This window comes from Nerophis ophidion, linkage group LG13 (genome assembly GCF_033978795.1).
Source record: "Nerophis ophidion isolate RoL-2023_Sa linkage group LG13, RoL_Noph_v1.0, whole genome shotgun sequence".
NCBI classification, from domain to species: domain Eukaryota; kingdom Metazoa; phylum Chordata; class Actinopteri; order Syngnathiformes; family Syngnathidae; genus Nerophis; species Nerophis ophidion.
The window spans coordinates 54079144-54104143 of NC_084623.1; the positions used below are offsets into that span (position 1 = coordinate 54079144).

Below are 25000 nucleotides of genomic sequence, written 5' to 3' on the forward strand. Positions count from 1 at the left end.
CACGGGGAGAACATGCAAACTCCACACAGAAAGATCCCGAGCCTGGATTTGAACCCAGGACTGCAGGAACTTCGTATTGTGAGGCAGACGCACTAACCCCTCTGCCACCGTGAAGCTGGAGCCTATCTCAGCTGCATTCGGGCGGTAGGCGGGGTACACCCTGGACAAGTCGCCACCTCATCGCAGGGCCAACACAGACAACAGTAACACTCACGTTCACACACTAGGGCCAATTTAGTGTTGCCAATCAACTTATCCCCAGGTGCATGTCTTTGGAGGTGGGAGGAAACCCGGATGAAACCCACCAGTAACGGGGAGAACATGCACACAAAAAGATCCCGAGCCTGGTATTTAACCCAGGACTACTCAGAACCTTCGTATTGTAACCCCTGTAGCACCGTGCTGCCCTCAATACGAATATGAAGCATTAAATGCATTGGCGAAAAAGTAGTTTTATGTCCTCGCCTGGATCTTTTTACATTGGTGAAATTCAATGTTGGCAAAACCCCCGAACCACCACCTCTGGGTGCGTACGTGAAGCATGAAATTCAGTTCACTCTTGATAATTCTGAAATCTTTTGGGCTAAACACACGAGGCCCCTGGTGTATCAGTGGGGCGTCGGAAAGAACCTTTCACGTGGTCACATGTCAATATTTTTCCTCCATTCTTCTGCATTCCAAGTCCATTGTCCTCTTCAAAGAAAGCTGGGAAATAAGACAGACCACAGCATGAATTCCATGTTTTTATTAGACCACCTCAGGCTTTTCCGTCTTCCTCTTGCCTTCAGTCCTACGTCAAACAACCTCCAATAAAACTGAGCGGAATGTCCTATTTTGAATGCCGAAATGTTTTTTTTAATTTTTTTTAATAGATCAAACATTCTTGTTGCTTCCCCTTCAGATGAAAGTGATGTGAGACAATGGGGTTCAAGCTGCTTATCATAATACAGACTCAAGTCTCAGGGCAGACTTTTATTTCTTCTCAGGATTGTTCACTTCCACGGGCGGGACATGGCACTGGGGCTCTAATCCTCTTCTTTTGTAGCGTGCTCGTCGCTTATTGTGCCAATAAGACCAAAGCTCGGGTGACGGCGTCCATAAACAAAACTCCAACAATTCTGTGTGGCACACGATCAATCAATGTTTATTTATATAGCCCCAAATCACAAATGTCTCAAAGGACTGCACAAATCATTACCACTACAACATCCTCGGAAGAACCCACAAAAGGGCAAGGAAAACTCACACCCAGTGGGCAGGGAGAATTCACATCCAGTGGGACGCCAGTGACAATGCTGACTATGAGAAACCTTGGAGAGGACCTCAGATGTGGGCAACCCCCCCCCCTCTAGGGGATCGAAAGCAATGGATGTCGAGCGGGTCTAACATGATACTGTGAAAGTTCAATCCATAGTGGCTCCAACACAGCCGCGAGAGTTCAGTTCAAGCGGATCCAAGACAGCAGCGAGAGTCCCGTCCACAGGAAACCATCTCAAGCGGATCAGCAGCGTAGAGATGTCCCCAACCGATACAGGCGAGCGGTCCATCCTGGGTCCCGACGAGCGGTCCATCCTGGGTCTCGACTCTGGACAGCCAGTACTTCATCCATGGTCATCGGACCGGACCCCCCCCCACAAGGGAGCGGGGGACATAGGAGAAAGAAAAGAAGCGGCAGATCAACTGGTCTAAAAAGGAGGTCTATTTAAAGGCTAGAGTATACAGATGAGTTTTAAGGTGAGACTTAAATGCTTCTACTGAGGTAGCATCTCGAACTGTTACCGGGAGGGCATTCCAGAGTACTGGAGCCCGAACGGAAAACGCTCTATAGCCCGCAGAATTTTTTTTGGCTCTAGGAATCACTAATAAGCCGGAGTCTTTTGAACGCAGATTTCTTGCCGGGACATATGGTACAATACAATCGGCAAGATAGGATGGAGCTAGACCGTGTAGTATTTTATACGTAATTAGTAAAACCTTAAAGTCACATCCTATGTGCACAGGAAGCCAGTCCTGGTGAGCCAGTATAGGTATATATGTATGTATATATGTATATAAAGGTATATACAGTACAGGCGTAATGTGATCAAACTTTCTTGTTCTTGTCAAAAGTCTAGCAGCCGCATTTTGTACCAACTGTAATCTTTTAATGCTAGACATGGGGAGACCCGAAAATAATACGTTACAGTAATCGAGGCGAGACGTAACAAACGCATGGATAATGATCTCGGCGTCTTTAGTGGACAAAATGGAGCGAATTTTAGCGATATTAGGGAGATGAAAGAAGGCCGTTTTAGTAACGCTTTTAATGTGTGACTCAAAGGAGAGAGTTGGGTCGAAGATAATACCCAGATTTTTTACAGAGTCACCTTATTTTATTATTTGGTTGTCAAATGTTAAAGTTGTATTATTAGATAGATGCGATGGCCCGAAGACTTGATAGACACATGTCACTTGTAGAAATTACTGTGGTGACCCGAGTGCAACTATCCATCCATCCATTTTCTCCCGCTTATTCCCTTTTTGGGGTCTCGGGGGGCGCTGGCGCCTATCTCAGCTACAATCGGGCGGAATCTGGACAAGTCGCCACCTCATCGCAGGGCCAACACAGATAGACAGACAACATTCACACTCACATTCACACACTAGGGCCAATTTAGTGTTGCCAATCAACCTATCCCCAGGTGCATGTCTTTGGAAGTGGGAGGAAGCCGGAGTACCCGGAGGGAACCCACGCATTCACGGGGAGAACATGCAAACTCCACACAGAAAGATCCCGAGCCTGGATTTGAACCCAGGACTGCAGGACCTTCGTGTTGTGAGGCAGACGCACTAACCCCTCTTCCACCGTGAAGCCCCGAGTGCAACTATCCATTCAGAAATATTGGACGATAACACGCTTGGATAAAGCAGTTAAAACCGGAGTTGGTCACGCCGAGCTTTGAAACAAAGTGTTCAACTTGTACTAAATGTGCAGAGGGAATTCTCCTGAAAGAATCAATAAAGTACTATTAATTTATCTATCTATCTATCTGTAATAACAAATATCCTATTTATTACGAGTGCACAAAAAATGTATTCACATGCGGAACACCTTTTTTTTATTGGATTGTAAATCAATTCATAATTTGATTGACAAAAATGTATTAAAAAAATAAATAAATACATTTACTATATATGTAATTATGTATACATATTTGTATATATATATATATATCAATTTTCTACCGCTTGTCCCTTTTTGGGGTCGAAGGGGGTCGCTGGCGCCTATCTCAGCTACAATCGGGCGGAAGGCACACACATTCACACACTGATGGAGGGAGCTGCCATGCAAGGCGCTAACCAGCACCCATCAGGAACAAGGGTGAATGTATATAATATATATATATATATATATATATATATGGGCGGCGTGGCGCCTCGTCATGTCTGTTGTGTCCTGAGCAAGACACTTCACCCTTGCTCCTGATGGGTGCTGGTTAGCGCCTTGCATGGCAGCTCCCTCCATCAGTGTGTGAATGTGTGTGTGAATGGGTAAATGTGGAATGTGTCAAAGCGCTTTGAGTACCTTGAAGGTGGAAAAAGCGCTATACAAGTACAACCCATTTATATATATATATACATATATACATATATATATATTTTTTATTTTTTATTTTACATTTGATATATATGTACAAACCCTAAACCCAGTGAAGTTGGCCCGTTTGCATAAATTGTGAATTATGAATTATATTTATATAGCGCTTTTCTCTAGTGACTCCAAGCGCTTTGCATCGTGAAACCCAATATCTAAGTTACATTTAAACCAGTCTGGGCGGCACTTGGAGCAGGTGGACAAGTTTATGTTTATGCTGCATGCAAAAGCCGGGGAGATTTTTGTCACCCTTTGTGTGTGTGTGTGCAAAATAACTCTGGCGGTTTTTTTTGCATAATTCTGCTGACTAATCAGGGTCGTTATAATCTAGAGGTGATTAAAGTCGGCTCAGCGGCCGCACTTGTTGCAAATCTCAAAATGTGCCAAGTAATTGTGCGTGTCACTGCTCCAGCCGGCTACTTAGCTTCCTCGTTTGCTTTTTGGCGTGCCGGCACTTAAGGGCTAAACATTATTTTTGTACTAATAATGCTCGCTATGAAAGACTGGCAGAGAACGAGGGTGGAAATATTAGCGATGGGCGGTATGCCAACGACACGGCTCTTAGAGTTGGCTCTTGGCGTGACTGATGAGAGCTCTTTGAAGTGAACAAGTTGGGGTATTTTTCTTTTTGTATTAATCCTTTTTTTATAACAATCTGTTCCATGTTGAGTATATAAAGCTATATAATAAACATTTGATGTAATTTTGGATAAGAAATTAATTTCACACTTACCGTATTTTCTGGAAGATAGGGCGCAGCAGATTTTGGCCGGACCGATTTCTCAGCGCCGTGTGTAATGTTCTTTATTTTCAATGGAACATTTCAAGTTCTGGTGTTGTTTGCTGGCGTCTGTCAGGTTCAAACTCTGATGAAATCTATTAAACAGACAAGAAGCAAGGAATCATGCAGAGACAGAGTTCAATTTAGCTCAATGAGGAGAGACGTGTTGGGACTGCACGCTCAGTTACAATCTCCCACCACGCTCCAAGGTAACAGTCCCCCGTACTCCTCTATTTTTTTGGGAGGTCCGTGGTTACATCACTGAGGCTGCCTCTGAAGGAAGGGGGGGGGGGGGGGGGGATTTCAGCAGCTCCATTTAGATAGATAGATAGTACTTTATTGATTCCTTCAGGAAAATTAAAACACATTAGACACAATATATGACTATTCATGAAATGCAAATGTGCTGACACTCGTGATATCGTCCGCGTCACGGTACTCGATGTTCGCCCTTGGCAGTCAGCAGGCCGGTTCTGGACACAAACACTGGTACGAGACGCCTCGCAATCTTTGAATTGCAAGTTGTCCCTTTTTTTCAGTTAGAAAAGTACAACTTCAGCACAATTGATAATAACTATAGCAACGGCCTTTAAGCGTAAGAGTTGTGCGATAACTTACACATAATTATTCTAGCAACGGCATATCGCAGTCTACACGTATCTGTTATGTGTGACTGCCATCTACTGGTCACACTTATCATTACACCATGCACCAAATAAAATTGATTCGAGGTCGGTAAGCACAACCATAATTATTATCAATAATCCAAATTAGAATTTGGATCATTAATAGAAACATATTGTTCTCTTCCATGAAGATAGCTTTATAGCCATTTTTAAACAGCATTTTTTAAAGCCCATGTTATTTTGATTTGATGAGAAGAATTTCAAAATGGTATTTCACATTGTTCGATGAAATATGAACACTGTCCCTCTTCTTCAGTTCTTGGCTTTCATCCGAACCACCTTTTCTTCACGTCTCATTTGTCCTTATCCTCCTCCATCCCTCTGTCCCCTCGCAGATGTTTCTGGTGGCTTTGTCCTTTGCCTATTTTGCAAAGGCTTTGTCGGGGAGCTACATGAAGAGCACAATAACTCAGCTGGAGAGGCGCTTTGACATCCCCAGTTACCTGGTGGGCATCATTGACGGCAGCTTTGAGATGGGTAAGTCGTGGGAATTTTGGTATTGTTCGCAGCCCGCACGTCACCACCGCGTCAGACGCTTTACCTAGCCGTTTCAGTACTTGGAAACGTTGAATGGGTCGCAGAGTTATTCAAGGATCCGTCCCCCGGGCTTCCAACCAGGAGCTGTCGAGCAGGGACATGTAGAGACTGTGGAGATTCTTTGGATGTTTTTGCATCAGATTCGTATCCTATGCTCAAATTCTGCATTGGTTTCTTCAGATGTATCTATTAGTCCAGTGTTTCTTAACCCATTGTCGGTCGGTTAGAAAATATGAGTTTCCTCGGCGGTGGTCTGAATGGGCCGCAGTTGTACTCAGTTGTAATACACTTTTCCACCACGTTTGGCAGTAATGACACATAAAACAAACAGAAGAAGCCTGGAGCTGAAGTCATAGAAAAGTTTTTTATGTCATAAATTGCTTTTGGATGTAGAGATGGCAGGTGTAGTGCAGGAAAACATGACTTTAATGTCAAACTGCAGGGAAAGCAGGAACCAGGCAACAGGAAACCAATCATCGAGCCCTGACTGGAGAGCAAGGCAGGCATAAATGCAGTCAGCTGATTGACAACAGGTGTGGCCAGGCTGCCAATCAGCAGCAGGTGAGGGTAAACAGCGCTCAGGGAGACAAGCAGGAAATGGAACCAAAATAAGAGCGCTGACAGGAAGTAAACATCAACCAAGGAAACGCAACCCGACATGAATGTGACAGATTGTTACATTTTAAGCGCAAAAATTAGGAATAAAAGGGTGAAACCATATTTTAATTTACACCTAAAATGTATTGATATTTTATTTCAAAAACATATATATTATTTTTTTAATTAATAATTTAGTTAGGATTTATTTTAGCACTGTATAGTTGCAAGTTTTTGAGTGCCTTCTTTTGCGGTATATTGGATTCACATGTATTTTAATTTTTATTTTATTTTAATACATATATATATATTTTTTATTTATTTATTTTAATTTTATTTTTTTTACATTTTTTTTATTCATTTTTTTATTTATTTATTTTTTATTTTTTTATTAATCAATCCAACAAAATAAATTACAACATTTTTATGATTTACATTTATTTTCGTAATCAGCCAGACAATAATTTTTGTGATTAACACATTGTTTAATTTTAATTAACAAGGTTTATCTTGTTAAAATGTAAGTAGGTTAAATATACCGTATTTTTCGGACTATAGAAAATATTTTTATCATAATATATTATCAACTAATATTTTTCCATATATTAGCCGCACTGGACTATTTAATCATTAACTTTAGAATTTGATGCCAGCAACACATGAGAAAGAAGTTGGGAAAGGAGGCAATAAATACTGATAAAGTTGAGGAATGCTCATCAAACACTTATATGGAACATCCCACCGGTGTGCAGGCTAATTGGGAACAGGTGGGTGCCATGATTGGGTATAAAAGCAGCTTCCATGAAATGCTAAGTAATTCACAAACAAGAATGGGGTGAGGATCACCATTTTGTAAGCAAATTGTCGAACAGTTTTAGAACAACATTTCTCAACAAACTATTACAAGGAATTTAGGGATTTTACCATCTACGGTTCGTAAAATCATCAAAAGGTTCAGAGAATCTGGAGAAATCACTGCACGTAAGCGATATTACGGACGTTTGATCCCTCAGGCGGTACTGCATCAAAAACCGACATCAGTGTGTAAAGGATATCACCTTATGTGCTCAGGAACACTTCATAAAACCACTCTCAGTAACTACAGTTGGTCACTACATCTGTAAGTGCAAGTTAAAACTCTACTATGCACTGATGGGTCACCCAGGGTTGATCACCCCCTGGGAGGTGAGGGGAGCAGTGAGCAGCAGTGGTGACCGCGCCCCGGAATCATTTTTGGTAATTCAACCCCCAATTCCAACCCTTGATGCTGAGTGCCAAGCAGGGATAATGGGTCCCACTTTTATAATCTTTGGTATGACTCGGTTTTGAACTCACAACCGACCGATCTCAGGGCGGACATTTTAACCACTAGGATAGGAGATACGTGTAGACTGCAATATGATGGCAGTCACACATAAGAGATACGTGTAGACTGCAATATGACTCAAGTAAACTACACCAAAATGTTATATGTTCCACTGAAAATATCGAACATTACACACTTTGATTGATTGATTGATACTTTTATTAGTAGATTGCACAGTTCAGTACATATTCCGTACAATTGACCACTAAATGGTAACACCCGAATAAGTTTTTCAACTTGTTTAAGTCGGGGTCCACGTTAATCAATTCATGGTACACGGCGCTCAAAAATCTATCCAAATGTTTTACTACGACTTTGGTAAGCTATGAAGCCGCACCGCTTGTTGGATTTTACTGTGCTTCAACATATGAGTATCAGCTTCCCATATCATGAAGACCATGGAGAGGTTGGTCCTGGAACAACTCCGCCCTACGGTCAAGTCCCACCTGGTCACCCACCTGGAAAAGCCTGCAAGCAGTGTGAGGGTCAGGTTTTTTGACTTCTCCAGTGCTTTCAATACTATACGGCCTGGGCTACTGGGTGTGAAGTTGGAGAAGATGCAGGTGGAGGCCCCCCTTGGTGTCCTGGGTTGTAGATTACCTGACTGACAGACCACAGTACGTGTGACTGCAGGACTGTGTGTCTGACAGGCTGGTCAGCAAGACCGGGGCCCCTTCCTCTTCACCATCTACACCACCGATTTCCACTATCAGTCAGAATCCTGCCACCTTCAGAAGTTTTCTGATGACTCTGCGATAGTGGGGTGTATTGAGGATGGTGATGATGAGGAATACAGGGCACTGGTGGAGGATTTTGTCACACGGTGTGGAAAGAACTAGGATCCTTCAAAGTCTGTACAAAGATGATGAAGATGTTTTACGAGTTGCCTTCTTGTACGCCGTGGCCTGCTGGGGCGGTGGGCTGAGAGCGAGGGACGCAAACTGACTGGACAAGCTGGTAGAGAAGGCCAGTAACGTGGTGGGAGTGGAGCTAGACTCTCAGGCGGTGGTGTCAGAGAGAAGAAGTCTGGCAAAACTCCTACCCATTATGGACAACACCTCCCACCCACCACACTCGGACCTTGCGGAGAGAGCGAGCACGTTCAGTGGAAGGCTCAGACTCCCAAAATGCAACACGGAACGACCCAGGAGGTCTTTCATACTGACAGCCATCGGAGTGTATAATACATATGTTCCTTCTTGACTGCACTTAAATGTAGAATATATGTTGAATATATTTATATTATATATTAGAATATATGATATAAATTGTATTATTTATTATTATTATTGTCTATTGTGAGCAAACTGTGGTGCTGAATTTCCCCCAGGGATCTATTAAGTACTTTGTATTCTATTCTATCTAGTATTATCAATCAATCAATCAATCAATGTTTACTTATATAGCCCTAAATCACTAGTGTCTCAAAGGGCTGCACAAACCACTACGACATCCTCGGTAGGCCCACATAAGGGCAAGGAAAACTCACACCCAGCGGGACGTCGGTGATAATGATGACTATGAGAACCTTGGAGAGGAGGAAAGCAATGGATGTCGAGCGGGTCCAACATGATACTGTGAAAGTTCAATCCATAATGGATCCACACAGTCGCGAGATGCCAGTCCAAAGCGGATCCGACACAGCAGCGAGAGTCCCGTTCACAGCGGAGCCAGCAGGAAACCATCCCAAGCGGAGGCGGATCAGCAGCGCAGAGATGTCCCCAGCCGATACACAGGCAAGCAGTACATGGCCACCGGATCGGACCGGAACCCCTCCACAAGGGAGAGTGGGACATAGGAGAAAAAAGAAAAGAAGCGGCAGATCAACTGGTCTAAAAAGGGAGTCTATTTAAAGGCTAGAGTATACAAATGAGTTTTAAGGTGAGACTTAAATGCTTCTACTGAGGTGGCATCTCGAACTGTTACCGGGAGGGCATTCCAGAGTACTGGAGCCCGAAATGAAAACGCTCTATAGCCCGCAGACTTTTTTTGGGCTTTGGGAATCACTAATAAGCCGGAGTCCTTTGAAGGCAGATTTCTTGCCGGGACATATGGCACAATACAATCGGCAAGATAGGATGGAGCTAGACCGTGTAGTATTTTATACGTAAGTAGTAAAACCTTAAAGTCACATCTTAAGTGCACAGGAAGCCAGTACAGGCGTAATGTGATCAAACTTTCTAGTTCTTGTCAAAAGTCTAGCAGCCGCATTTTGTGCCAACTGTAATCTTTTAATGCTAGACATGGGGAGACCCGAAAATAATACGTTACAGTAATCGAGACGAGACGTAACAAACGCATGGATAATGATCTCGGCGTCTTTAGTGGACAGAATGGAGCGAATTTTAGCGATATTACGGAGATGAAAGATTATGGTGTGTGTATAAGGTAAAACATATTATCTGGCATTTTGTTTCGCAATATTATGCAAAAGCAACTTTTCTTACTTTCTGGTAACTGCTGATCTATACTTGGTATCTGCATAAGTCCTAAAAATTTGTGCGCGTCCGCCATTGTAGTCCCTGTTGTCACCATGAATTGATTTACGTGGACCCTGACTTGGACAAGTTGTAAAACTTTTTCGGGTGTTACCATTTAGTGGTCAATTGTACGGAATATGTACTAAACTGTGCAATCTACTAATAAAAGTTTCAATCAATCAAACCGTAGTCGATAAGCTTCTTCTTTTTCTCTATCTTCTTGTTATGGGACATTCATCATGAAGTGAATTATAGTTATATAGCGCTTTTCTCTAGTGACTCAAAGCGCTTTACATAGTGAAACCCAATATCCAAGTTAATTTTTTTTTTTAAACCAGTGTGGGTGGCACTGGGAGCAGGTGGGTAAAGTGTCTTGCCCAAGGACACAACGGCATTGACTAGGATGGCGGAAGCGGGAATCAAACCTGCAACCCTCAAGTTGCTGGCACGGCCGCTCTACCAACCGAGCTATACCGCCCTCATCCACTGTTGCCATTTCTAATATAAAGTAGTGTAGATCAACGCTCCAATGTGATATGTACAGTATACGTCTGTATAGGACAATATGCGATAAACACCGAGTAGATATCATTTAAAAATGCGTTCGTTAAACGTTTGATCTTTTTTTTTTTTTCCCGTCTTCGTCGGAAGACAGCGTAATCTCTTTGCTAACCGAGTATCACAGGAAGTGATCAGTGGGAGTGACACGCTAACAGCTAATCAGGTGACAGTATCAAATATCAAGTTGGCGGTTGATTCTTTGCATGACGTGAGAAGCGAGAGTAAAAATGAATAAAATTGTGGATAAAAAAATCTTATTGTTAAAGGCCTACTGAAATTAGATTTTCTTATCCAAACAGGGATAGCAGGTCCATTCTATGTGTCATACTTGATCATTTCGCGATATTGCCATATTTTTGCTGAAAGGATTTAGTAGAGAACATCGACGATAAAGTTTGCAACTTTTGGTGCTGATAAAAAAAGCCTTGCCTGTACCGGTAGTAGCAGACGATGTGCGCGTGACGTCACGTGTTGTAGGTTGAACATTGTTTACAATCATGGCCACCAGCGGCGAGAGCGATTCGGACCGAGAAAGCGACTATTTCCCCGTTAATTTGAGCCAGGATGAAAGGTTCGTGGATGAGGAAAGTGAGAGTGAAGAACTAGAAAAAGAAAAAAAAAGACTATACAGTGGGAGCGATTCAGATGTTAGACACATTTACTAGGATAATTCTGGAAAATCCCTTATCTGCTTATTGTGTTACTAGTGTTTTAGTGAGATTATATGGTCGTACCTGTACAACCTGAAGGTCGGCCCCGCACCTTTCTTCAGCGCCAGTCGACGGGTGATGGCGATGCCCACCTCCGCACTTTGCAAGGGACCCTCTTCGAAACACGATCTTTCGAAATGATCGCTGCATAATACACTGTACTTTGTGTGTGTGGTCCAATCCAACTCGCTTGACCGCTCTGTTCCAAAGTAAAGCTTCACCGTCATCTTTCCGGAATGTAAACAATGAAACACCGGGCTGTGTTTGTGTTGCTAAAGGCGGCCGCAATACACCGCTTCCCACCTACAGCTTTCTTCTTTGACGTCTCCGTTATTCATTGAACAAATTGCAAAAGATTCAGCAACACAGATGTCCAGAATACTGTGGAATTATGCGATGAGAACAGACGACTTATAGCTGTGAACGGTGCTGGAACAAAATGTCCTCTACAATCATACCGCGCGAAATTTAAAATTGCAATTTAGTAAACTAAAAAGGCCGTATTGGCATGTGTTGCAATGTTAATATTTCATCATTGATGTATAAACTATCAGACTGCGTGGTCGGTAGTAGTGGGTTTCAGTAGGCCTTTAAGTCTTCAATGTGATTTTACTATTTTGTTTACATTGCTTTTGATGACATTTCTTTCTGCCTCGATCGCTGCGGGGATTATAATCAGAGCAAGGTTACGTTAGATGTTTACATTTATTATATTTTTCTCCTGCTCCTTATTTTGAATATATAAAGCACTTGTGTTCAAACGGCATCGCCCACCCCCTATGGATGTATACGTCGTTGGTCTTCATCCGTGGAAGCTGCTCACGTGTGGCCAAGGCAACCGGCCTCTTCTGTCGGACTGTTACCAGGACGACAAGGTGACTAGAAAAGGGCAACGTTAAATGAGAGAGAAAGGCGTGATGCAGCCATAAAGGAGGGAACGTGACGGCGAAGAACACGACAGAATGTTTTGCACCGAATGTTAAATCATTTAACTGCTAATAGTGTTTATTTAATGAGTGCTGCAGGAAAACGCTCTCAGAATCTTAATCCCGCTGCGGTCGCCTGGTAAACACAGCTGGCTGAAATACACCAGGATTAATGTGGTGCACATTCATCAAAATCGGCGCTTTTATCTACAAACATTTGTAACTTCAAGTGCATTCTCACGTCCTTTGGGTCCTGTTTCATAGTATCTGCAATGTATTTATGTAAAGAAGTGTGTTTATTTGAAGATTCAATGCAGATGCTTTTGCTTTTCCTGATCTATTTTGCAGCAGTACGCTAGCAGAGTTAGCTGCTATAGCTAGGCTGACCATATTCTGAAATCCCAAAAAAAGAGGACAAATATATTCGTGACTATATTCATACGCAAATACGGTATTAGCTTTCACTTTCACTGTTATGCTGATGACACCCAACTCTACATGCCCCTAAAGCTGACCAACACGCCGGATTGTACTCAGCTGGAGGCGTGTCTTAATGAAATTAAACAATGGATGTCCGCTAACTTTTTGCAACTCAACGCCAAAAAAACGGAAATGCTGATTATCGGTCCTGCTAGACACCGAACTCTATTTAATAATACAACTCTAACATTTGACAACCAAACAATTATACAAGGCGACACGGCAAAGAATCTGGGTATTATCTTCGACCCAACTCTCTCCTTTGAGGCACACATTAAAAGCGTTACTAAAACGGCCTTCTTTCATCTCCGTAACATCGCTAAAATTCGCTCCATTCTGTCCACTAAAGACGCTGAGATCATTATCCATGCGTTTGTTACGTCTCGCCTCGACTACTGTAACGTATTATTTTCGGGTCTCCCCATGTCTAGCATTAAAAGATTACAGTTGGTACAAAATGCGGCTGCTAGACTTTTGACAAGAACAAGAAAGTTTGATCACATTACGCATGTACTGGCTTCCTGTGCACTTAAGATGTGACTTTAAGGTTTTACTACTTGCGTATAAAATACTACACGGTCTAGCTCCATCTTATCTTGCCGATTGTATTGTACCATATGTCCCGGCAAGAAATCTGCGTTCAAAGGACTCCGGCTTATTAGTGATTCCCAAAGCCCAAAAAAAGTCTGCGGGCTATAGAGCATTTTCCGTTCGGGCTCCAGTACTCTGGAATGCCCTCCCGGTAACAGTTTGCGATGCCACCTCAGTAGAAGCATTTAAGTCTCACCTTAAAACTCATTTGTATACTCTAGCCTTTAAATAGACTCCCTTTTTAGACCAGTTGATCTGCCGTTTCTTTTCTTTTTCTTCTATGTCCCACTCTCCCGTGTGGAGGGGGTCCGGTCCGATCCGGTGGCCATGTACTGCTCGCCTGTGTATCGGCTGGGGACATCTCTGCGCTGCTGGTCCGCCTCCGCTTGGGATGGTTTCCTGCTGGCTCCGCTGTGAACGGGACTCTCGCTGCTGTGTCTTGGATCCTCTTTGGACTGGACTCTCGCGACTGTGTTGTATCCATTGTGGATTGAACTTTCACAGTATCATGTTAGACCCGCTCGACATCCATTGCTTTCCTCCTCTCTAAGGTTCTCATAGTCATCATTGTCACCAACGTCCCACTGGGTGTGAGTTTTCCTTGCCCTTATGTGGGCCTACCGAGGATGTCGTGGTGGTCTGTGCAGCCCTTTGAGACACTAGTGATTTAGGGCTATATAAGTAAACATTGATTGATTGATTGATTGACTAGGTGAACATTTGCCAATTACTTGAACTTGCTTTATAAATAATATATTTATTTAAATAAAGAAATTTTTCTCCTCTGTTGACAGCAGTGTTGGCGCTAGGAATTTTCTAAATGGGGTCCCATGTGCCCCATCAACTTATAAAAATGGGGTCCCACATTCAATTTTTGGGGTCCCACTTTTTTGTAAGCGTTATGAAAACAAATGATAAACGTATGCATTATCCTGTTATATCTCACATTCTTTGTGAGATATAACAATTTGTATGCGAATGTAAATGTATTCAGTTGTAAACATTCTGTCATGACCCGTTTCATGATTTATGTTTGGTAGTTTTTCTATGTTAGTCTGTTTCCTGGGTGCACCCTCTATTCCTGTTTACTGTCGGTTTCCATGGGCACTAATTCTCCTCACCTGTCTTAGTTTTGCAATTAGTGTTCCCACCAGGGGTTTTGGTTCATCGACTCCCTTTATAGTATGCTGTCACCCAGCAACGTTTTAGCTTTTATTTCCAAAATTGTGTACAATACTGAATTGGGGTCTTTTGGCCGCTTATGTGGACACTTATACTGCCATCTGGTGGTGTCAGAAGAGTATAACATACAATGGAATTTGGAAAAAAAAAAAGTGTAAAAATAAGAATTAGCATGAAGTACACGTTTGTGTACTTATGGACTAAGTACATCATATCAAAAGATGATTCTTAGTTTTATTCTAATTAGGGTCCAATCAGCCCGAATAGCAAATAGAAATGAAAAAAAAGCATGTAAACAAGGGGTGTTAAACTCAAACACAGAGTGGGCCAAAATTTAAAACTGAACAAAGCCGCGGGCCAAGGTTGAACAAATTAACCTTTTAATAGGGACCCAAATAAGTTTTGCATTAAATATTAAACAAGCAAGGCTTATATAACTTTATAGTGACATACAAAATCGAGTTTCATCCATCCATCCATTTTCTACCGCTTATACCCTTTTGGGGTCGCGGGGGGCACTGGCGCCTATCTCGGCTACAATTGGGCGGAAGGCGGGGTACACCCTGGACAAGTCGCCACCTCATCGCAGGGCCAACACAGATAGACAGACAACATTCACACTCACATTCACACACTCGGGCCAATTTAGTGTTGCCAATCAACCTATCCCCAGATCGAGTTTCAAATTATGATAATAATGATTAAAAAATATCAATGGCATATCAAATAAAATTTAAATAAAAATTGGGGGAGCGGGGTTTGGTGGTAGCGGGGGTGTATCTTGTAGCATCCTGGAAGAGCTAATGCTGCAAGGGATTCTGGGTATTTCTTCTGTTGAGTTTATGTTGGGCTACGGTGCGGATGCTCTCCCGAAATGTGTTTGTCATTCTTGTTTGGTGGGGGTTCACAGTGTAGCGCATATTTGTAAAAGTGTTAAAGTTGTTTATACGGCCACCCTCTGTGTGACCCTTATGGCTGTTGATCATGTATGCCTTGCATTCACTTGTGTGTGTTAAACCGCATATATTATGTGACTGGGTCGGCGGAAAAGCGGACGTGACGACAGGCTGTAGAGGACGCTAAAGGCAGTGCCTTCAAAGCACGCCCCCAATGTTGTTGTCCGGGGAGAAATTCGGAAGAATGGTTGCCCCGGAAGATTTTCGGGAGGGGCACTGAACTTTGGGAGTCTCCCGGGAAAATCGTGAGGGTTGGCAAGTATGAATATCAGCGGTGAATGCAGTGTTACAGAGGCATCGCCGCTGTATAATACCGGCGGGCCAGGTCTAATCTTAATTTGATATTACCTCAAGGGCCAAATGAAATTACACGGCGGGCCAAATTGGGCCAGAGTTTGACACCCATGATGTAAACAAACAACTTGGGCCTTAAGAGGTTAAAAACACTCAGTAAACATATTTTTTGGACCGCAATGTGCACATAAAATCCTTTCATTTTCTCAAAACTCGACTGTGCGCCTTATAACCCGGTGCGCCTAATGTACGTCCACAGTTTCCAAAAAAACAATTTGAAATGTGGACTCGTCAGACCACAGAACACTTTTACACTTTGCCTCAGCCCATTTTAGCTGAGCTCGGGGCCCAGCAAAGCCGGCGGCGTTTTATGGGTGTTGTTGATAAATGGCTTTGGCTTTGCATACTGTCAGGCCTGGGTCAGATGCAGAGGTGGAGAATAATCCGGCAGGGTTTTATTTTGAAAAGTTCACTTTTCACCTCTTGATTAAGGGCAATACAACAAGGGCGATACTTTAACAACTAGACGAATGTCACACAGCGATGAGGGAAGTCCTGTTTTGGGGTGGTGTCTGGCAAATTTCCTGTTTTATGTTGAGGCAAGTGACCTGAAACGATTTGCAAATCATTGTATTCTGTTTTTATTTACCATTTACACAATGTGCCAACTTCACTGGTTCTGGGGTTTGTACAACCGTCTGTGTTTCCCATTAAGTCCATAATAATTTTGCACACATATTCCGCCAGGCAACCTGCTGGTCATCGCTTTCGTCAGTTACTTTGGCGCCAAGCTCCATCGGCCAAAGATCATCGCTGTGGGTTGTGTGCTGATGTCCATCGGCACCTTCATCATCGCACTGCCTCACTTCATCACCGGACGGTAAGTAAAGAGCTTGAAAAAAAAAAATTCTATATTTCATTGACACCCTCTGCACTGCAAAAACTGAAATCTAAGTAAGATTAAATATCTCAAATAAGGGTGATATTTGCTTATTTTCTGTCTGATAAGATCATTCTTCTCACTAAGCAGATTTTATGTTAGAGTGTTTTACTCGTTTTAAGGGTTTTGGTCCTAAATGATCTCAGTAAGATATTACAGCTTGTTGCTGAGATGTGATGACCTATATTGTGTAAAACATGCTTGAAACTAGAATATCAAGTGTTGCAAAGCTGTGTCATCAACACACACAAGTATAAAACTACTTTTTTAAAGTAATTTCTTATTTTAAGCATGAAAAAAAAAAAAATCAATCAATCAATGTTTATTTATATAGCCCCAAATCACAAATGTCTCAAAGGACTGCACAAATCATTACGACTACAACATCCTCGGAAGAACCCACAAAAGGGCAAGGAAAACTCACACCCAGTGGGCAGGGAGAATTCACATCCAGTGGGACGCCAGTGACAATGCTGACTATGAGAAACCTTGGAGAGGACCTCAGATGTGGGCAAGCCCCCCCCCCTCTAGGGGACCGAAAGCAATGGATGTCGAGCGGGTCTAACATGATACTGTGAAAGTTCAATCCATAGTGGCTCCAACACAGCCGCGAGAGTTCAGTTCAAAGCGGATCCAAGACAGCAGCGAGAGTCCCGTCCACAGGAGACCATCTCAAGCGGAGGCGGATCAGCAGCGTAGAGATGTCCCCAACCGATACAGGCGAGCGGTCCATCCTGGGTCCCGACGAGCGGTCCATCCTGGGTCTCGACTCTGGACAGCCAGTACTTCATCCATGGTCATCGGACCGGACCTCCTCCACAAGGAAGGGGGGACATAGGAGAAAGAAAAGAAGCGGCAGATCAACTGGTCTAAAAAGGAGGTCTATTTAAAGGCCAGAGTATACAAATGAGTTTTAAGGTGAGACTTAAATGGTTCTACTGAGGTAGCATCTCAAACTGTTACCGGGAGGGCATTCCAGAGTATTGGAGCCCGAACGGAAAACGCTCTATAGCCCGCAGACTTTTTTTGGGCTCTAGGAATCACTAATAAGCCAGAGTCTTTTGAACGCAGATTTCTTGCCGGGACATATGGTACAATACAATCGGCAAGATAGGCTGGAGCTAGACCGTGTAGTATTTTATACGTAAGTAGTAAAACCTTAAAGTCACATCTTAAGTGCACAGGAAGCCAGTCCTGGTGAGCCAGTATAGGTATATATGTATGTATATATGTATATAAAGGTATATACAGTACAGGCGTAATATGATCAAACTTTCTTGTTCTTGTCAAAAGTCTAGCAGCCGCATTTTGTACCAACTGTAATCTTTTAATGCTAGACATCATCATGACTTTGACACAATTGTGTCTCATAATTAAAAACAGATGACAGCCAAATGGACTTTGCCATTTTATTTTCAATGAAACAATAGAAAACATGTACTTATATAGTAGTACTGGACTGGACTGGACTCTCACTATTATGTTGGATCCACTATGGACTGGACCTTCACAATATTATGCTAGACCCACTTGGTCTCCCCTAGAGCAGTGGTCCCCAACCACCGGGCAGCGGCCGAATTTTTTATTCATTTAAAAAAAAAAATAAAATAAATAAAATATATATATATATATATATATATATTTTTTTTTTTTATTAAATCAACATCGCAGGGGTGGCGACTTGTCCAGGGTGTACCCTGCCTTCCGCCCGATTGTAGCTGAGATAGGCGCCAGCGCCCCCCGCGACCCCGAAAGGGAATAAGCGGTAGAAAATGGATAAATCAACATAGAAAACACAATATACACTTACAATTAGTGCACCAACCACAAAAACATCCCTTTTTCATGACAAAAACGTCCCTTTTTAATGACAAAAAAAAAGAAAATCCCTTTTTCATCACAAAAACGTCCCTTTTTAATGACAAAAAAAAAAAAAAAAAGGGACACCCCCCCGGGCCGTGGGACAAATTATTAAGCGTTGACCGGTCCGCGGATACAAAAAGGTTGGGGACCACTGCCCTGGAGGGGAGGAGGGTTCGCCCACATCTTCGGTCCTCTCCAAGGTTTCCCATAGTCATTCACATTGACATCCCACTGGGTTGTGAGTTTTCCCTTGCCCTTATGTGGGCTCTGAACCGAGGATGTTGTTGTGGATTGTGCAGCCCTTTGAGACATTTGTGATTTAGGGCTGTATAAATAAACATTGATTGATTGATTGATAGTACAGTTGCTATTAGTGAGAATATATTTATTTTAAGGTATTTTTGGGTTCATTAAAGGGGAACATTATCACAATTTCAAAAGGGTTAAAAACAATAAAAATCAGTTCCCAGTGGCTTTTTGTATTTTTTGAAGTTTTTTTTTTAATTTTACCGGTCTCGGAATATCCCTAAACAAAGCTTTAAAGTGCCTTATTTTCGCTCTCTGCGAAGACACTGGCAATTTCCCTGTGACGTCACACAGTGCTGCCAATGTAAACAAACAATGGGAATACCACAGCAAGATATAGCGACATTAGCTCGGATTCAAACTCGGATTTCAGCGACTTAAGCGATTCAACAGATTACGCATGTATTGAAACAAATGGTCGGAGTATGAAAGTATTGAAGAAGAAACTGAAGCTATTGAGCGAATAGCTATTGACGCTATTCACAGCCATAGCATGGCCGAATAGCTGCGTTAGCATCGCCGGTAAAATGTGCGGACCAAACGATCAGGACTTTCGCATCTTTTGACACTGGAGCAACTTAAATCCGTCGATTGGTAAGTGTTTGTTTCGCATTAAATGTGGGTGGAAGGAAACGTAATATAGTTGCAAATGCATCTGCAGGTTATCCATACATCTCTGTGCCATGTCTGCTTTAGCACCGCCGGTAAATAACATGTTAGCATCGATTAGCGTAGCATGTTAGCATCGATTAGCTGGCAGTCAACATCAACAAAACTCACCTTTGTGATTTCGTTGACTATCGTTGCAAATGCATCTGCAGGTTATCCATACATCTCTGTGCCATGTCTGCTTTAGCATCGCCGGTCAAATGTGGAGACACTCTGGCACATTCAATGGGGGTCTGGCGGCAGACACTTTGGCATCTTCGGGCCAGTGGTGCAACTTGAATCCCTCCCTGTTAGTGTTGTTACACCCTCCGACAACACACCGTCGAGGCATGATGTCTCCAAGGTTCCAAAAAATAGTCAAAAAAACGGAAAATAACAGAGCTGAGACCCGGTGTTTGTAATGTGTTGAAAATGAAAATGGCGGGTGTGTTACCTCGGCGACGTCACATTCTGACGTCATCGCCTCCAGCGAGATAAACAGAAAGGCGTTTAATTCGCCAAAATTCACCCATTTAGAGTTTGGAAATCGGTTAAAAAAATAGATGGTCTTTTTTCTGCACCATCAAGGTATATATTGATGCTTACATAGGTCTGGTGATAATGTTCCCCTTTAAGGTTAGCTCATTTTACTTGTTTTGGAAAGTCATGACAAGCTGAATTTTCTTATTCTATTGGCAGATAATTTTGCTTAGTTCAAATAAAATACCCCTCATTTTTGTATTTTTTTTCTTGTTTTTGAACACTGACTTTTTGCACTGTGTGAGGGGGAAATTTTCTTTTTTTAATTTACAAAATGTGTAACTTTGCTTGTGGCTAACGTCCATCCACAGTGCAAAGCTGCTTTTAAATCAGCAAAAAACCCCGGTCTTTGTTACAAGTATTATTACCACTGGAGGACGAGGAATCGTTAAACATATTGTAGGAGGATACAACAAACCACGCTAGCAAACATGTTTTGCGTTCGATATATCGAAAGAGTAGTGAGGGTGGATGGTTGAAAGGTCGTAATCGCAGAATTTAGGGCATAGTTGAACTATGAATATGTCCATTTATTTTGAATGGGAATTTCCTAGAATTCGGGACGTGTTTTGTTCCAACTAAGACGAATGTTTTGAAGGTGGCAAAGTCAAAAATGGTTAAAGGCGTATTGCGAAAACTTTCCAGGAAGAGGTGACAATCGGGCCTTCCTGGAAGTTTGAGGTGAGCGGAGTGTGCGGAGGGTAAAATGGTTCGAAATCGGGTGAGAAATGTGGCAATTGTGCAAGTTCGAAAAATGGCCCATTCATCTTAAATGGTAAAATGTCACGGAAAACCGGGAATTTTGGGTAATCTGGGATATTTTTGGAGAAATTATTTTGGGAATCTCACGTTTGTCGGTCGAGCGGAAGGTTTTGATACCCGGACGGTTCTGATTGGATGAAACCTGTTGTAGTGGGCGTGGCCTGCGCACTTACAGCTTCGAGATTAGCGACAGGTGAGTGGATGTCACACCTGAGAATGTTTGTTTGATCACTTGTCGCTCTGTTAAAGGCAGCAGTCGGGAAGGAGAAGGGGTTGGTTGGTGGATGGCAGAGCATGCCGAGAGAAAGAGAGCGACATTAGCGGACAGAGCCAAAAGATGTTTGCTGAACAGCAGAAGGAAAACCATTCGTGTGCTCAGGTGCTGAAAGAGCAAGCGACGACATGGAGATCGCTGTGATGGACAGAATGGACATTTTATTGAAAAACAAAACTCTGTTCAAAGCCCTGAATGCATCTGTCATGTCCGTGGTGGGTGATCCAGACAACCCAGAAGGAAGAGACTTCCACACCTGTTTTTGAGCGGAATAATAATATATGGTGCCAAATAAAATAGGGTGATTTATATGAATATAGTTCTCTGGAGTACGACACAGGAGTTTTTCCTCACAATTGACTTTTGACGCTTTTCTTTACAGTTATGAATATGAATCGTCTGCACGGTGGGTCGTGAATTCAACCCTCAACACCTCCCCTTGTTCGGCGGGCTCCACGACTGACCTCACACCAAATAATGAATTGCCCGAAGTGCCAGCCGCAGGTGTGTGAGTTCTTGTATTTCTACCCTTCTTGAGACATCAACAAGGAAGAGTACCGTCCATATGAGGACCGGTGAACAAGTTACGACATCTAATAGAAAATGTCTCATTTGCACCTCTGGTGGTGAAATCTATCAAAATGAGGGTGGTCCCAAAAAGGAAGGATTTTTCAAATTGATTGTCGGTTTTAAAAGTGCTCCCCCTCCTGCCAACATATGAAATAACAAGCGTGTGTACAAATGTGAAGTGCTCCCCCTCTGGTCAACCTTTGAGATAACAAGTGTGTGTAAAAAAATTGAAGTACTCCCCCTCTAGCCAACATATGAAATAACAAGTGTGTATACAAATGTGAAGTGCTCCCCCTCTGGCCAACATATGAAATAACAAGCGTGTGTAAAAATGTGAAGTGCTCGCCCTCTGGTCAACATTTGAGATAACAAGTGTGTGTAAAAAAAAATTTAAGTACTCCCCCTCTAGCCAACATATGAAATAACAAGTGTGCATACAAATGTGAAGTGCTCCTTCTCCGGTCAACATATGAAATAACAAGTGTGTGTATAAATTAAGTGCTCCCCCTCTGGCCAACATATGAAATAAGTGTGTATACAAATGTGAAGTGCTCCCCCTCTGGTCAACATATGAAATAACAAGTGTGCATACAAATGTGAAGTGCTCCTTCTCCGGTCAACATATGAAATAACAAGTGTGTGTATAAATTAAGTGTTCCCCCTCTGGCCAACATATGAAATAAGTGTGTATACAAATGTGAAGTGCTCCCCCTCTGGTCAACATATGAAATAACAAGTGTGTGTAAAAATGTGAAGTGCTCCCCCTCTGGTCAACATTTGAGATAACAAGTGTGTGTCAAAAAAGAAAAATTAAGTACTCCCCCTCTAGCCAACATATGAAATAACAAGTGTGCATACAAATGTGAAGTGCTCCTTCTCCGGTCAACATATGAAATAACAAGTGTGTGTATAAATTAAGTGCTCCCCCTCTGGCCAACATATGAAATAAGTGTGTATACAAATGTGAAGTGCTCCCCCTCTGGTCAACATATGAAATAACAAGTGTGCATACAAATGTGAAGTGCTCCTTCTCCGGTCAACATATGAAATAACAAGTGTGTGTATAAATTAAGTGTTCCCCCTCTGGCCAACATATGAAATAAGTGTGTATACAAATGTGAAGTGCTCCCCCTCTGGTCAACATATGAAATAACAAGTGTGTGTAAAAATGTGAAGTGCTCCCCCTCTGGTCAACATATGAAATAACAAGTGTGTATACAAATGTGAAGTGCTCCCTCTCCGGTCAACATATGAAATAACAAGTGTGTGTATAAATTAAGTGCTCCCCCTCTGGCCAACATATGAAATAAGTGTGTATACAAATGTGAAGTGCTCCCCCTCTGGTCAACATATGAAATAACAAGTGTGTGTAAAAATGTGAAGTGCTCCCCCTCTGGTCAACATTTGAGATAACAAGTGTGTGTAAAAAAAAAAAAAAATTAAGTACTCCCCCTCTAGCCAACATATGAAATAACAAGTGTGTATACAAATGTGAAGTGCTCCCTCTCTGGTCAACATTTGAGATAACAAGTGTGTGAAAAATAAATTGAAGTACTCCCCCTTTAGCCAATATATGAAATAACAAGTGTGTATCCAACTGTGAAGTGCTCCCTCTCTGGTCAACATTTGAGATAAGTGTGTGAAAAATAAATTGAAGTACTCCCCCTCTGGCCAACATATGAAATAACAAGTGTGTGTGTATACAAATGTGAAGTGCTCCCCCTCTGGTCAACATATGAAATAACAAGTGTGTGTAAAAATGTAAAGTGCTCCCTTCTGGTCAACATTTGAGATAAGTGTGTGTAAAAAATGTTTTTAAGTACTCCCCCTCTAGCCAACATATGAAATAACAAGTGTGTATACAAATGTGAAGTGCTCCCTCTCTGGTCAACATATGAAATAAGTGTGTGTAAAAATGTGAAATGCTCCTTCTCTGGCCAACATAAGTGATAACAAGTGTGTGTGTATAAATGAAGTGCTCCCCCTATGGCCAACATATGAAATAAGTGTGGATACAAATGTGAAGTGCTCCCCGTCTGGTCAACATATGAAATAACAAGTGTGTATACAAATGTGAAATGCTCCCTCTCTGGTCAATATATGAAATAACAAGTGTGTGAAAAATAAATTGAAGTACTCCCCCTCTAGCCAACATATAAAATAACAAGTGTGTATACAAATGTAAAGTGCTCCCTTCTGGTCAACATTTGAGATAACAAGTGTGTGGAAAAATAAATTGAAGTACTCCCTTCTCTAGCCAACATATGAAATAACAAGTGTGTGTAAAAATGTGAAGTGCTCCTTCTCTTGCCAACATAAGTGATAACAAGTGTGTGTATAAATGAGGTGCTCCCCCTCTGGCCAACATATGAAATAACAAGTGTGTGTAAAAATGTGAAGTGCTCCCTTCTGGTCAACATTTGAGATAACAAGTGTGTGTAAAAAAAAATTAAGTACTCCCCCTCCAGCCAACATATGAAATAACAAGTGTGTATACAAATGTAAAGTGCTCCCTCTCTGGTCAACATATGAAATAACAAGTGTGTAAAAATGTGAAGTGCTCCGTCTCTGGCCAACATGAGTAATAACAAGTGTGTGTATAAATGAGGTGCTCCCCCTCTGGTCAACATATGAAATAACAATTGTGTGTAAAAATATGAAGTGCTCCCCCTCTGGCCAACATATGAGATAACAAGTGTGTAAGAAATTTAACTGCGCCCCCTTTGGCCAAAATTAATTTAAAAATTTTTTATATAGACATACTGTCATAACTTGAAGTAAATAATGCAGATTAAAAACCAATTACAACCAAGAAATTCCCCCCAAAAATTTTGCAAAAACTTTTTTTCACAATATGTTGACTTTTTTCTTAAAACACTGGGAAAATTTTCTTAGATTATTTCTGTCGGTAATATTGCAATATTTTCTCTTTTTTTATGTCAAATTATTACTTTTTAATGTTAAATGGTGACATTTGTCATATAAAATTCTGACTTTTATCACACTATTGCCAATTTTGTTGTTGTTCTTGTCAAATAGTGAAATTTTTTGAGTAAAATGATGACTTTTGTCATAGTTTCGCCAAGTAAAATTCCGATTATTATTATAATATTGCCCACATTTTAGCCTTGTCCTATAAAAATTGGGTAAAGTTACGACTCTTTTCACAAAATTGTCAAAATGTTTTAAGCTTTTTTTGTGAAACTGCGACTGTCATTGAGTAAAATTCCAACTTTTATCATAATATTGCACAAATGTTGAGTTTTTCTTGCGTTGAGTAAAATTACGACGTTTATTTTAATATTGCCAAAATGTT

General features: G+C 41.8%; 1 protein-coding gene across 1 annotated transcript in view; it reads left to right on the top strand.

Annotated features, from left to right (window-relative positions):
* slco1c1 (solute carrier organic anion transporter family, member 1C1) overlaps positions 1–25000 on the top strand; it is an 84244-nt gene that overhangs the window by 13149 nt on the left and 46095 nt on the right. Inside the window, exons 3-5 of the mRNA XM_061919216.1 lie at positions 5437–5578; positions 16529–16661; positions 21497–21618. Of these exons, the coding sequence (XP_061775200.1) occupies positions 5437–5578; positions 16529–16661; positions 21497–21618 (397 nt within the window). The remainder of the gene's footprint in view (positions 1–5436; positions 5579–16528; positions 16662–21496; positions 21619–25000) is intronic.